This window comes from Vicugna pacos, chromosome 10, assembly GCF_048564905.1.
Source record: "Vicugna pacos chromosome 10, VicPac4, whole genome shotgun sequence".
NCBI lineage: Eukaryota > Metazoa > Chordata > Mammalia > Artiodactyla > Camelidae > Vicugna > Vicugna pacos.
In genome coordinates, this window is record NC_132996.1 from 40228683 (window position 1) to 40242214 (window position 13532).

The 13532-nt window shown below is 50.3% G+C and overlaps 1 protein-coding gene across 3 annotated transcripts in view; it reads right to left on the reverse strand.

The window, feature by feature from the left end:
- The window catches only part of PTPN5 (protein tyrosine phosphatase non-receptor type 5), a 57074-nt gene that overhangs the window by 28906 nt on the left and 14636 nt on the right, over positions 1 to 13532 (reverse strand). For all 3 annotated transcript variants that reach the window (XM_031681102.2, XM_015243614.3, XM_006209289.4), the window contains exon 2: positions 5289 to 5365. Coding sequence is in view for 2 of the 3 variants with exons in the window: in XM_015243614.3 (XP_015099100.1) it covers positions 5289 to 5313 (25 nt within the window). In the remaining variant the exon portion in view is untranslated. The remainder of the gene's footprint in view (positions 1 to 5288; positions 5366 to 13532) is intronic.

Below are 13532 nucleotides of genomic sequence, written 5' to 3' on the forward strand. Positions count from 1 at the left end.
GGTCTGCCCATGAACCTGCCTGCTGGAGATGCAGTGAGCAACTCGTGGTGACACTGTGCCATGACCAGCATATACTGTTGCCTTATCCATCTCCTTCCTCTGCTCTGTGCCCCTGAGGAAGCCACTGGTTCCAGGCTAGGCCTGCATGGTGCTATTCAGGAGGGAGCAGAGGCCCCAGAGTCAGCAAGGGTGCCCTACACAAATGTGAACATCTACACACAGAAGGGGGTAGAGTGTGAGTGTGGATGTGTAAGTGTGTTTGGGTGACTGTGAGCAAATATATGAGCAAGGAAGTGAGCAAGCGAGGGGGAGTGCAAGAGAAGAGGAAGGTGAGCACGTGAAACAGAGCGAGTGTACATGGGAGAGGAAAAACCTGTGTGCACACGTGTGTGGACCTGGGAATTGTGTGCAAGGAGGGCCAGGAACGGGAGGGAAGGAGTGTGCCTGCTTGTCTGTCTGCGTGAGAAGGGGCATGGTTGCAGGAAGGAATGAGACCTACAGAGGGAACAGAGAACAAACAGGTGTGCCTAGCTCTAAGAAGCATATCTCGTGGAAAGGGGTGGGCCATGGGGCCATGGAGCTAAGAGGTGCGGGTGTGCAGGAAGAAGACGGCTCGAAGGTGCGGGAGCTCGAGGGTGGGTGTGTGCCCGCCCCCCACCCCACCCATAGCTGGGTGAGACATAGACAGGGCATGTGCCTGGGGACTGCATGTGGGTATGTGCACGTGCGTACATGAGCAGGAGGCTGTGACAAGTGAGAACAAACACAAGCGTGTGAGCGCCTGCGTGGAATGCCTCTGGGGGTGCACGTGGGCGCGTCTATCTCTGGGACAGCTGTGGGCGATACCTGAGGATGTTTTCGTCCAGGAAATCTCAATCTGGGAGGACTGGATGACCTGCTTGGCGCTGGCTCAGGTCCGGGTGACCGCGGCCTGGGTGACCACGGCCCAGTGTTGGCCATGTCGCCTCCACCTGGCAGTGCGTGTGGGAATGAGTGAGTCACTCAGGCATGGTTGGCCCTCGCTCTGCCTCGCCTGTTAGTCTTGCCCAGCGGGGAAGACAGCTGGGAGGGGGAGAGATTACTCGAGGGCTGTATTTTTACACCACCATTATGCAATTGCTTGCAGTGCCCATGGGCTCATTCTAATAGTCCAGTGCCTCAATTCTGGGGGCCAGGATACCTCCATCTCCTTTTACGTCCAAGCTGCAGCTTAGGTCAGTGGTTGCACAAACAGGGTGGACGTCTACTCCTTACCAGGCTCCAGGACCACCCTATTTTCAGTGCCAACGGCCCCCAACCCAGCCCCTGCTGTCCTTTCCCACTCCTCCCTTCTCGGCTTTAATTTTCTTCAAAGCACTTATCACCATCAGCTGTACTATATATTTCACTTAATTATTGTCTATCTTTGCCTTAATAGCAAACACCTATGTATCACTTGCTGCATTCCAGGCACTGTTCTGAGCTCTGGTCGTTCATTTAATCCCCCAACAACTCTACATGGTACTGAATGTTACACCCGCCACCTTGTAAATGGAAGGCACAGAGGGGTTACGTAGCTTGCCCACGATCACCCCAATGGTAAACGGTGGAGCCAAGCCTGGGTCCAGAATGCCTGCTCTTAACTAGTACACAATACTGCCTTGTGAGGGTGGGAAATTTTCTCAGGTTGGTTCATCGTTGACTCTCCAGTGCTCACAGAGTGCCCAGCACATGGAGGTGGTCAATGAATAGTCAGTAAATGAATGAAGAAATGAATCAATGAATGTTGGTCACGGAGGATGGAATAAAGACATAGTTGCCTCCCATGGAGGAAACAGACAAAAAGTTATTGCAACACCAAGACAGCATCGTGGGAGCCTAGAGGGGCACATAACTTGCCAGACTTCCCAGAGGAAGGACACAGATGGGGACAGGCACAGCGACATTGCTCGACTCCTCCCTGGGGACAGGACTTAGTTCTTCTTGCCTCCCTCCACAGGGTGCCAGGAGTTGATGATGGCTCCCTGGTGACAAAGAAGGAGGAATGGGGTAGTGGCCAGGAGCATGGGTTCTGGAAAGAAACTCCCTGGAGTGAATCCTCACTCTACTAAACATGAGCTAAGTGACCCTAGATAGACTCTCTAGCCTCCCTGGACCTTGATCCTTTTTTTCTATAAGATGAAGACAGCAAATAATGCCGACCAGCAGAGAGGGTAGCAGAGAGGACGACGTGAGACACACGTTGTGATATTGTGACTTATGACTTAAAAGAAATACATACTTGGTCATTCAGATGATTAAAATACATATTTCTTATATATATTTGGTCTTCATCCACAGTTCCTAACTCACAACTCCCAAAGCATTTGGAATTTCTTGAGCTATAAGAGCAGTGGGATAATATTTGGTCTCTTGTCCTCAGTTCCCGAAAAAATGCCTCAGGGAAGGTGACTTGTGGGATTGTACAAAGGTGGGGGCTGGTTGCCAGGAGAACCAAACATGTGATCAGAACACTGGAACTTTCCAGTCCCAAGCCCGACCTCCAGGGAGGGGAGAGAGGCCGGGGGTTGAATCATTCAACAATGACAACAATTTAGTCAATCACACCTCTGTAATGAAGCCTCCAAAAACATCCGAAAGGACAGGCCCCGGAGAGCTTCCGGGCTGGTGCACATGTGGACAGGTGGGGAGAGAGGTGCTAGCAGACATGTGGATGGGCTGGTGCACACGTGGGCAGGTGGGGAAAGAGGTGCTGGGAGACGGCATGGCAGCTCTGTGCCTTCTCCCCATGCCTTGCCCTGTGCATCTCCTCCATCTGGATGTTCCTCTGTATCCTTTAATATCCTTTCATAATAAATTGGTAATCAGTAAAGTGTTTCTCCAAGTTCTGTGAGTTGTTCTACACTAATTGAATCCAAGGAGGGGGCTGTGGGAACCTCTGCTAGATAACCAGTTGGTCAGAAGGACAGGTAATTGCATGGACTTGCAACTGGTATCTTGAGTTGAAGGCAATTGTCAGAACCTCAAATTTGTGGCGAGTCAGAGGTACAAGTCACAACCTGGGCTTGCGACTGGCGTCTGAAGTGGAGGGCGGGCTTGTGGGATTGAGCCCTTTACCTGCGGGATCTGAGGCTATCTCCTGGTAGGCAGTGTCAGAAATGAGTGGCCCTGCCCTCCTGCGTACCTGTAAAAGCACATAGTACAGTGCCTGCCCCACAAGGAAGACAACGTGCGCGGTCCAGTGGAGGTGACCAATACTCTTCTCCCATTCTATGTTGGTTGTTGGCTTTCGGGCAGAATGGGAGAGCGGGTTGGAATTAAACATATCATATGTATTACTGTGGCTTCTCTGCGGTGGCTTCACCCTGTTTTCCAGAAACAGTCCAAAGCAGGGCAGGGACTATGTTTCATTCACCACTATATCCCAAGCACTCAGGATAGTACCTGACACATAGCAGGTGCTCTGTAAGTATCTGCTGAATAAATGCTTGTGTGATTACGTTGATTTAATCCTTATGAGGGTAAATGTTCATATTGTTGTTGTTTCCATTTGCATATAAAGGACTAGCGGACCAGCAAGGCTAAGTGACTTGTCTATAAACCCACAGCCCATATGCAGAACAGCCAGACTCAAAGGCCAGACCCCATGCTCTCTCCGCACCAGGTTACTCTCTGAACTCCTATACATCATGTCCTATTTTTCTGTGGAGTTTTTCTAGCCAGTGGGGCCATCCCTGGTTGTAGAATCATCTCTGAATTCTATGACTCATATCTGAATCACAGAGCTGTTTCATAGTTGGAAGGGACTTGTGATGTCATTGCGACCTCCCACCCATTGTGGAAATTTCCTCTCCAATGTCTATCCAGGCAATACTTGAATGCCTCCAGTGACGGAACACTCATTTTCTTCCCCCCGAGTGATCAAGTTCCATGACTGGACTACTTTTAGAGTCAGAAAGTTCTGCATCCCATGGGCCAACAGTCCTCTCTTTAATTTCTATGTATGAAATATATGCCCTCTTCCTAAGACACACACAGAATGAACATGCTCTCCTCTTCACAAGACAGCCTTTCAGATGTTTGCAGACAGCTCTCACATCCGTTTGGAGATGTGGAGACTTCTTTTCCTCAAGCCAGCCGTTTCAGGTCCCGGCAGACTCCTATGTGATGGCATCCAACCTTGACCATCTCAACAGGCCGTCAGAAGTATTTTGGGCACCCCCTACTGGATAAGGTGTGAATTGCATCCAAGGGGTCCCTGCTCACTGGGATGCTTGAGGCACTTCATCAGTAGCTGGGGTGCTGGGGCACTGGCTCACAGGGTGACTAAACCGTTTATTTTAGAGTTATCGCCTCAGAGTCACATCTAGGTGTTTCCCACATCTATCTAAAAGAGTGTCACTGAAGACTCGACCCTCAGGTTCTTCGCCAATCATGAGGTTTCTCACAAGCTACATGTTTGAGACTTCAAAATTAGTATTCAAGAGCTGTTGTTTTTTCCTTAACAAAAAGGTCTGGAAGGAGAGATATGAAAATGTATGCAGTGTCATAGGATCATGAGGGTTTTTTCTTTTCTTTTTTTCACTTGTTTCTATTTTCTAACATTTTTACAATGATTATTTGTTATAAGGAGAAAAAAAATAATACTTTTATAAAAAGAAAAAAACAAAAAATACGTCCCCTGCCCTCCTTCCTCCATTCCTCCCAAGGCTGCTTATCATGAGTTGGGTATTTGGTCTACAACTGGGACAAGTTGCCACCCCATGGGCAGTCTGCCTTGGTGTTGTCTCTGCAGTGACTGCAATGGCCTGTGGTCCAGATACCATGCTCCCCACAATACAGTCAACCCAGCTCAAGCAGCATGATCTGACATTCACAGATCATGACAGAGGCTTCGCAACTATCAAGAAGTTTCTCCACATCATCCATTCCACTTTTGGTTCATGCCACAGTCAGGTTGTATTTCCTAATCTTACCTTTTGAAGTCTGCCCAACATACCACCGGTCAGTGGTCATGTCCCGATCAGGCCCAGACTCCCCATCCCTTCACCCCTTTCTCCACCCTCCTGCACACCCTCAGCAGCCTGCTCTCCCCTCCAGCTGAGCCTAGAGTAGCTACAAATGATAATAGGTCTGAAAGACAACAGGGATTAGAAAAATAAATCCCCATTTAAACAAAGACCCACGGACGAGCTGAGTCACTCCTCTCAAATGCACAGATTCCCCAGGCTCTCCTCCAGCCCCAGTGCCAACAGGGGCTCTCCCTCCATTCGGAGGTTGGGAGGCACCTGGGTGCTCGGAAGACTCACCTGGCAGCCTCTCGCTGCAGCACATGTCCAGGGCCCCTCCCTCGGAGTCATCAGCAGTGTGGTTCTCTCTCTCACTCCTGCAGCAGGATGAAAAATGTGAGATGAGGCTGTTGAGCTGGGATCCAGACAAAACCCTAAGCAAGGAGAAAAAAAAGCCTTCCTTTCTTGCTCTGTGTTCCTTGAAGTAACTCCATCCCATTAAGGGGACTGAGGCAAAGACCGACCTATGGAGGAGTCAAGCCACACAGGCAAGAGCAGAATTCTACAGATGTCTTCCAGGTGGAATAATCAGCAGCAGCATCACCACCATTATCATCACCATCTTCTCTACCATGGAAGGAGGGCTTACTATGTACAAAGCACTTTACAAACTATCACACTGAGTCTTCATCAAAACTCCATGAATTAGGGATCATTCCAGCAGCTCAGAGAAGTTCAGTAACCTGCCTAAGGTCACACAGCTCATTAGGCTGGAGCTGGGCATGAAATTACAGTTTAGGACTCCAGGCTCCCTATCACTGCTGTGCCGTTCTGCCTCCTAGTTCCTGTGGGTTTGAACCATGGGTGAGCAAGAGGGATTTGGGTAACAGACAGTCTGTGTCCACCTCCCCACATTTTGCACATTCCCTGTGCCTTGGATAATAAAAAGTGGCATGCAAAACTTGCCTCCAGGAAGAGCTAGAAAATGGAGCTGTATATACAGTTGCATATTCTAAACGCTCTATTTCTTTCTGAAATCAGAAAATTCTCTTTCTAGCTCATCAGGTCACCTTCCAGGACTGTGCTGGGGTCTAGCTCTTCTCCTTTACCCAGTGAGCTGGGAGAAGGTTGCTGGAGATTAGCCAGATCCCAGGAGGTGTTCGTAGTTTGACATATCCTGAGGGCAACTGTGCTGTGTGCAGGGCTTCCGGCTTTGGGAATGGCCTGCTGTGCAGGTGTGTGGCTCTGCCTGCCCTTCACGTCTGACCCCTGGAAGTAGCTGACTGATCCATGGCTGGACACATCAACCAGGCTGGGCCAAGCAGATCCTCTACCCTGCATTTTTTTTTTTTTTTGGTTGAAGCATAGTCAACAATGTCGTGTTAGTTTCTGGTGTACAGCATAGTGATTCAGTTATACATATACGTTTATATACCTTTTCATATTCTTTTTCATTATAGGATATTACAAGGCATTGAATATAGTCCCCTGTGCTCTACAGTAGGACATTGTTGTTTACCTATTTTATATATGTAGTTAGTATCTGCAAACCCTGAACTCCCTGCACTTTTCAGATGCATTCTGGAGGCCTAGAGTAGCCACAGTGCCCTGGAGAGAAGGTCCAAAACCATCTGCTGCCCAGGGCCTCGGAGCGGCTTCATTCCTGCCCATCTTGAGTCTTGACTGGGCAACATTGTCTGTCAAGGCCATGAGAAGCCCCAGGATCCTTCCAATAAATTCCAACATTTTAGCTTAAGCCAGCAGGATTTGATTTCCGAAACTGGCAACCAAAAGAAACTTTATTATAGCCTTGCTAGCATACTACTTTCAAAAAGTCCAAGAGGTCAGCCGCCTCTCTGCCCACGAGCCCTGCACTCCTACCTCTCAGACTGGTCCTGAGGCTGATTTCAGGCCAAGCTGAAGATCTGATACAGTTAAGGGCAGACAGGCTGGGTTAAGGGTGACCCTTTTCACTTGGACATCTTGTCTCAGCCGGCACTGCATTTTTTCTCCCCTCACTCTAGTTGGCAGGGTCTCTGAGAATCCCAAATCCCAGAGCCCAGATCTCCTGCAGAGAGAGTGCTACTATCTTCAAGGCCCTTTAAATGTCTCCGGAGTCTCTCCACTTTTCTCTCTCTTCACCACCTACATCTTGGTCCAGGGCCGCATCTCTTGCCTAGATTACTGCAGCAGTCTTTTAGCTGGTCTCCGGCTCCCACTCAGGATGGCCTCCAAAACATTCTCCACATGGCTTCAATACATTTGGCTTCATAAGTTGTGCAGTTTATAACCTGCGCAACTGGATGGGGCAGGCCTGAGCTAGAATCAGCTCTTTCAAAACTCAGCATTTATCATACAACCTCCCTTAAAAAAGACTTTAACGTACTTTTTTAGAACAAAGATAAAAATCCTTTGACATGGTTTACCAGATCTTGCATGGTCTGATCCCTGTTTACCCCCTCCAACCTTATTTCATGCCCTCTTCCCCTTTAACCTCTGCACTCCAGCTGTACGGGATGGGTTCCTTCCTTCACAGTGCCTCTGCACATGCTTTTCTCCCTGACTGGAGAGCCCCTGAGCTCTACTTCCCAGTACTTTTTACTCATAGCACTTGACAGAATTTGAAATTTCATATTAACTCATGCCTTTGATTAGCATTAGAGTGTAAGTGACATGAGGGTAGGAACCACCACTTCTGTTTTATTTACCATTGTACCTTCAAAGCTTCGCACACTGCCTGGCTCATAGCAGGTGTTCAATAAATAAACAAACACTTGTTGAATAAGTGAATGTTGCCCTGACCTTCTTGAAAAAAACATCAGGAACCTCAAACACGGCCATTATCTGAGCTGCCTTGTGGCAGGTCTCCGGAACCCTCCTCCACAGCTACTACCCAGAGCAGGCACAGAATCGCACATCTGGAAGGCCCCTCATTTAGCAGAAACGGAGGCACAGAACAGAGGTCTGACTTGCCCCAGGTGATACACCGAGTGAGTGGCCACGTGGACTGGGATGGAGACCACCTATCCCCTACCTCCTGATGCGGAGAGTTTTCTTTCTTGATCTTCAAGAGTGTCCCCAGTGGAGGGCGGCTCCAGAGGCCTGGCCCCTGGCTGGGTGCAGAAAGGTAACCACGGTATCCAGATACCTCTGGAAGGGGACCCATGTGTGACTCACAGCTGCTTTCACACCTTAAGCCTCCCAGGCCCCAAGCCGTGTTCAGAATAGCTCAGCACTGCATGTGTGCAGCAGACTCTATAAATAAGCTTCCTAGAAAATGACTAATTTCATAATCAGGAAAGCAGAAAGAGTAGCACCTCTCATCTGTAGAGGAAAATGGAGCAAGAGCCTGCTCTCGGCCCTGGAGTCGAAGGGCTCCAGGCAACCTCGCCAAAGCCTGCGTGTCTAGGCTGTTCGGAGGAGGGTTTTAATTAGATTTCCAAAGAGAAGAGATGGGCCATTCAGGCTGATTGGAGAAGCCCAGTCTCTGGGCACTGCCCTCCGTCCTCTTCACCAAGAGAAGAAAGAGCTGTTTGCAGCAGATGACTGCAGGCTCCTTCTCGCTCCTTCCCCACCTCTCTCAGCCAGGCAGCAGGACCAGAAAACTGGTCTGTGACCACGGCAGCAACTTGCTGGGCTGGCCCCCCACTGCTGTTCTCAAAACCAGAGAAACCCAGAGATAAAGGGACTTGGCGATCACCCTGCCTGTCCTTCCCTCACTGACGGAGAATGTCTGGGGGTGGGGGTGGGAAAGAACTTTTCCAAGCCACCACCCCTCATTCAACAAGCATTTGCTGAGCACCTCCTGTGAGCAAGCAGCAGAGTTCTCCCAGGAACACAATGACAAACAAGCCAGGCCCTTCCCTCCACAGCTGCCAGTCTTCCAGGGAAGACCCCACACCTGCTTTAATAGATTGTATGCACGTGACACCTTGGGGCGCTCAGCTTGGCTTGTTGGGAGGGGGCTGTCGGGGGAGTCTTCTGGAAGGGCATGATAGGGCTGGTTCTCAAAGGATGTTTCTAGGTGGATGAGGGATCACAAGGGAAGGACTTCCTTCAGAGTGCAAATGGCAGGAGTAAGGCACGGAGGCCTGAGACGTCTGGGACATTTGGGATTAACTGGAAGCAGGCTGGTCAGTGGGGTGGGGAACTGGTGGAGGCCAGGCTTCCACAGAGGCACATGAGCAGGAAGCAGGCCTCACTGCTGGGAATCCTGCCTCCCGAGCAGGGCAGCCCTCCTCCACATGACTGGGAGGCTTCCCCGGAACTGAGAGACGCCACGGGCTTCCCCATCCCTGGGCTGGCCAGGTCTGCAACAGGAAGGGCAAACAGCGGCACATGTATGAGGAATGGACATTAGACCCAGCTGGTGGCAGCTGATCTGGTCCCAAACGGGTCCTTTTTTTTAATTGGGGTAAAATTCACTTAACATAAAATTCACCATTTTAGCCATTAGAAAACATATAAGTCAGTGGCATTTTTAATATTTTCACAATGCTGTGTGTCTACCACCCTTATCTAGTTTCAGAACAGTTTCATCAGCCCAAAAGAAAGCCCTTACCATGAAGGAGTCACTCCCATTCCCCCCTCCCCAGCCCCTGCAACCACTAACCTGCTTCCTGTCTCTCATGGATTTGCCTGTTCTGCATATTCCCCATAAATGGAATCAGATACTATGTGCCTTTTGTGTCTGGCTCTTTTCACTTAGCGTAACATTTTCTAGGTTCATCCCAATTGTAGCATGTACCAGTATTCAATTCTTTTTAACGGCTGGATAGTATTTGACTTTATGCATAGACTGCATTTTATGTATCCATCAGATGATGATGGTCTTCTGCGTTGTTTCCACTTCTGGCTATTGTGAATAGTGCTGCTACAAACAACTTTTAAACTCTGCTCCCAACATGCTTACAACTTTGGTCAATCCTCTCTCACCCTGGGCCCCTGAGGCCTCATCTATAAAGTAAGGTGGTCAGATTCTAGGCCCCTAGAAGCCTGAATGTCATCACTATCATTTGTCCATTTGTGTGGGAAGGTATTATGTACCCCCAGCTACTCCACCAGGCTGGGTGCTAGAGACCCGGCCTGGACCAGCCCACCTTATCATCCTGGAACTTGTGGCTGGTGGGGGAGACACAGAACCTGTAATGCTATGGGCTGGGTGCAGCATTCTAACAGAGGCCTGCCTAAGATGCGCTGGGAGCACCTCACCTCTGCTGTGGGAGGGTGGGTGGGCAGGTGGATGGGTGAGTGCTGTTAGGATGCACCCTGGAGCGGATGCCAGCTTTGCCCAGGACGTATGCAGAGAAATAGCTGACAGGTCTGGGGAGGGAGGCAGAGGAGCTGGCACCTTCTTCCAAGGTGGGTGAGGGGCGAGGAGGAGCTGGGATGCTGAAACCAGGATTCCTGGGTAGGAGGTTGAGGCCCCAGGAACCTCCAACCCAACCCCAGGCAGACATGCCCTCTACCTTGGGCTTCATGCTCCCCAGGGCCCCCAGGGCCCTCCAGACATCCCACATGGTCAACACGAAGCTCTGTCACTCTCCTGAAGCCCTGACCCCTCCAGACATCCCTATTTTCTGAATCAAACCTGCCCACTCCCACTTCTCTAAGTCTTTGTTATTGCTGTTACCTCAGCTTGGAATTTCCTTTCCTTCTCCTGCCAAATCTTACTCATTCTCAACATTGCCTCTTCCGTGAAGCACCGGCTGATCTCCCACCTCCGGGCTCCCCCACACCCTGGGCTCATACTCCTGTCTCTTGTTTGGTTCTGCTGCTACAGTTAGCTGTTTGTGCACCTGCCTCTCCCACCAGGCATCCAGTGACATGGGAATATCCCTACCCCCTGCCACCTCTGCATCCCAGGTGTTCAGGGCTCAAGCCTGTTGATGTACAAGTTAAAGGTCAAATGGAGGGCAGTGGCAGGGCCTTAGGATTAGTGGCTTTGGGGGCTCTAGGAGGACAGAAGCTAGCTAGGAGCTTCCTAACCTGGAGAAGACGGTCAGATCATGGCCAGAAAGAGACCCATAATGCCGTCCAGGTTTTCATCAGCATGTTCAGTGTGCAGGGGCAGAGGACATGCTGGCTTCACAGAAAACCAGGCTGACCACTTCATGCAAATGAGTTGCAAAGCATGCAGGTGGAGAGGCCCTGCCCTCCTCCCTGGGGCGGCTGCAGGGAAGCACACACCTGCTCCCTCATCATCCCTCCCAAAGTGTCTGGATGGGGAAAGGTGCCATCTGGGACCAGGGCAGGAAGCTTTCTCAGTAAAAGGCACACTGGAGATGTGAATGGAAGAGAGAGGCCAGCTTCAGAACATCCAGATGGGGAAATCGAGGCAAGAGAGGTTAAGTGACTTGCCTCAGGTCACACAGTGCGTGAACACTTATTTTCAGGTAGTTAAAAATCCAGAGTTCCCTTTGGGAGTTAACTCTCTCTTCCGCAAGTGCTCTGCCTGTCCCTTGCCCCAGGGATGGCCCAAGACCAGCGATTAGTTACCTGTCATTCTGTGTCAGAGCCCAAAGCCTTCTAACAAGTAGCTTTCCTACCTAAGTCAGTCAGTTTCTGTTGCCGGCAACCACAGAGCTCAGATTGATGCGTGCAGCAAACTCGTGGAACAGATACGCTCTGAGCCCAGGGCTCCCAATGCTTAGTTCACTGCTATTTCCATCCTGCCAAGCTGCCTACCCTCCCTGCCCAGCTGTCCACTGTCCAGCCATCTGTCCCCACGTCTGAGCAGACTGCAAACTCAGAGCGTTCTGGATCCTAAACACAGGGTCTGAGTGTTCTCTGTTGGGATGTACCCAGATGAATGATGACTTATCTTCCATTGTGCTCTGTTGGTGGGAGACAGGGGCATGGGTGTGGGAATGGCAGACACCCAAGAGAAGGGAAGATGGAGGTGCTGGAAGGGCCCAGACTGCAAAGGGGTAAGAGAGTTTTCCATCTTTTATCTGATTCAGGGACTGGAACATTCATTTCTTCAACTAGTATTTACCAAACACCTACTACGTGCAGGCCACAGTGTGAGGCCCTGGGGATACAATGGACTGTAGGCTCTCAAGGCATAATGGGGGAGTACAGGTAACAAAAGGCAATGGGACACAGGTGGCCTGTTTGATGGGGGAAGTGTAGGGTGTTGTGGGGGTGCTGTGGGGGTGCAGGTGAGGCCCCGAATGAGGCAGAGGAGTCAGGGAAGAGTCCCAGGAAGGAATCTATGATGAGACCTGAAGGAGAAGTGGGGGGGTCAGCAGCTGCGGAGTGAGAGAGGAGCAGGTGGGGTGTTCTAGGCAGAGGAAGGCACATGAATGGGCCTGGAAGTGAGAGAAAGTGGGGCACTCTAAAGGAACAGAAAGAAATTCTGTCTGGCAAGGGGATGTGGGAAGGGAGTATGGACAGGGAAACGGACTGAGGTGCTCATTTGGGATGTTCTTCCTTTGTGTTTTCCTCCCCTCTCCTCTTCTTTTCAGAGACGGATGGCAGACCTTAGTCCTCACGACAGCCCTAGGAAGAACATACTATCATTACCTGTAGTTTCTAGATGAGAAAATGGAGATTCAGAGAAGTGCAGTGACTTGGCCAAGGTCACACAGCTAGTAATGACAGATCTGCCCCTCACTGCCCATATTCCTAAGCTCTCTTTTCTTCTGGCTTTCAGCCTTTGCAGAAAACAATGCTCTGAAATCAGGAAGAGAGTGAACATGAACGAAACAGCAGACTACAGCAATTGCATTGTAGATGTTCTTTTAAAAACCCTCGCCATAGGTCTTTGGGGGCAGCACTCCCATTCTACAGATGAGGAAACTAAGGCTCAGGGGGTAAAATGACTCTGCTAGACTCACACAGTGGGTGAGTCAGCAAAGTCTCCTGAGGGAGACTCCAGTTCCCATGGCTCTGAAGGAGCTCGCTGCTGTGGGGCCATTAGCTTTGTGTGTCTTACAGGAACAGAGTGACAGGAAGTCCTGCCCTGGACCCTGACCTCAGCTTTCTCCACCTGAAGTAGCAGCCCCAGAGAGCTGTCCTTGGGAGACTGGCTGGAGTGGACACTGTGCATAAAGGTGGCAGCTGTGCTCCATCACTGGAGGAAAAAATGCACTCTGTGGTCAAAGACCCAGCAGCCCTGAGCTCTAGTCCTAGGCCACGGTGTGACTCTGGGCGAATCACTTCCGCTAACCTGAGTCTCAGTAACCAAAAACGAAAATCAAAGGAATTGAATTTAATGACTTTTACGGGCCTTTCCTTTAAGGTCGTTTGAATTCTGGGGCTGTCAAGATTTGATGAGGTGGAAGTGGTGGAGCAGCAGTGAACCAGCAGAGGGCGCTCCCAGCACCAGGGAAACAGCCTTGGTCCAGGGATCCTGGGGCAGAAGCTGCCCAACCTTCAAGTGGCGAGGGAGTTCCCGCCGCAGCCAGTCACCAATGGAGGCCAAGCTCAGCTGTGCTGATTAGTATCTGCTGCAGACAGTCCTATCTGTGTGGTGAACAGGAGTCCGGAGGAATATCAATGGAAGAGAAGGGATTTCAGAGTTCAAAGGTCATCTGTTTT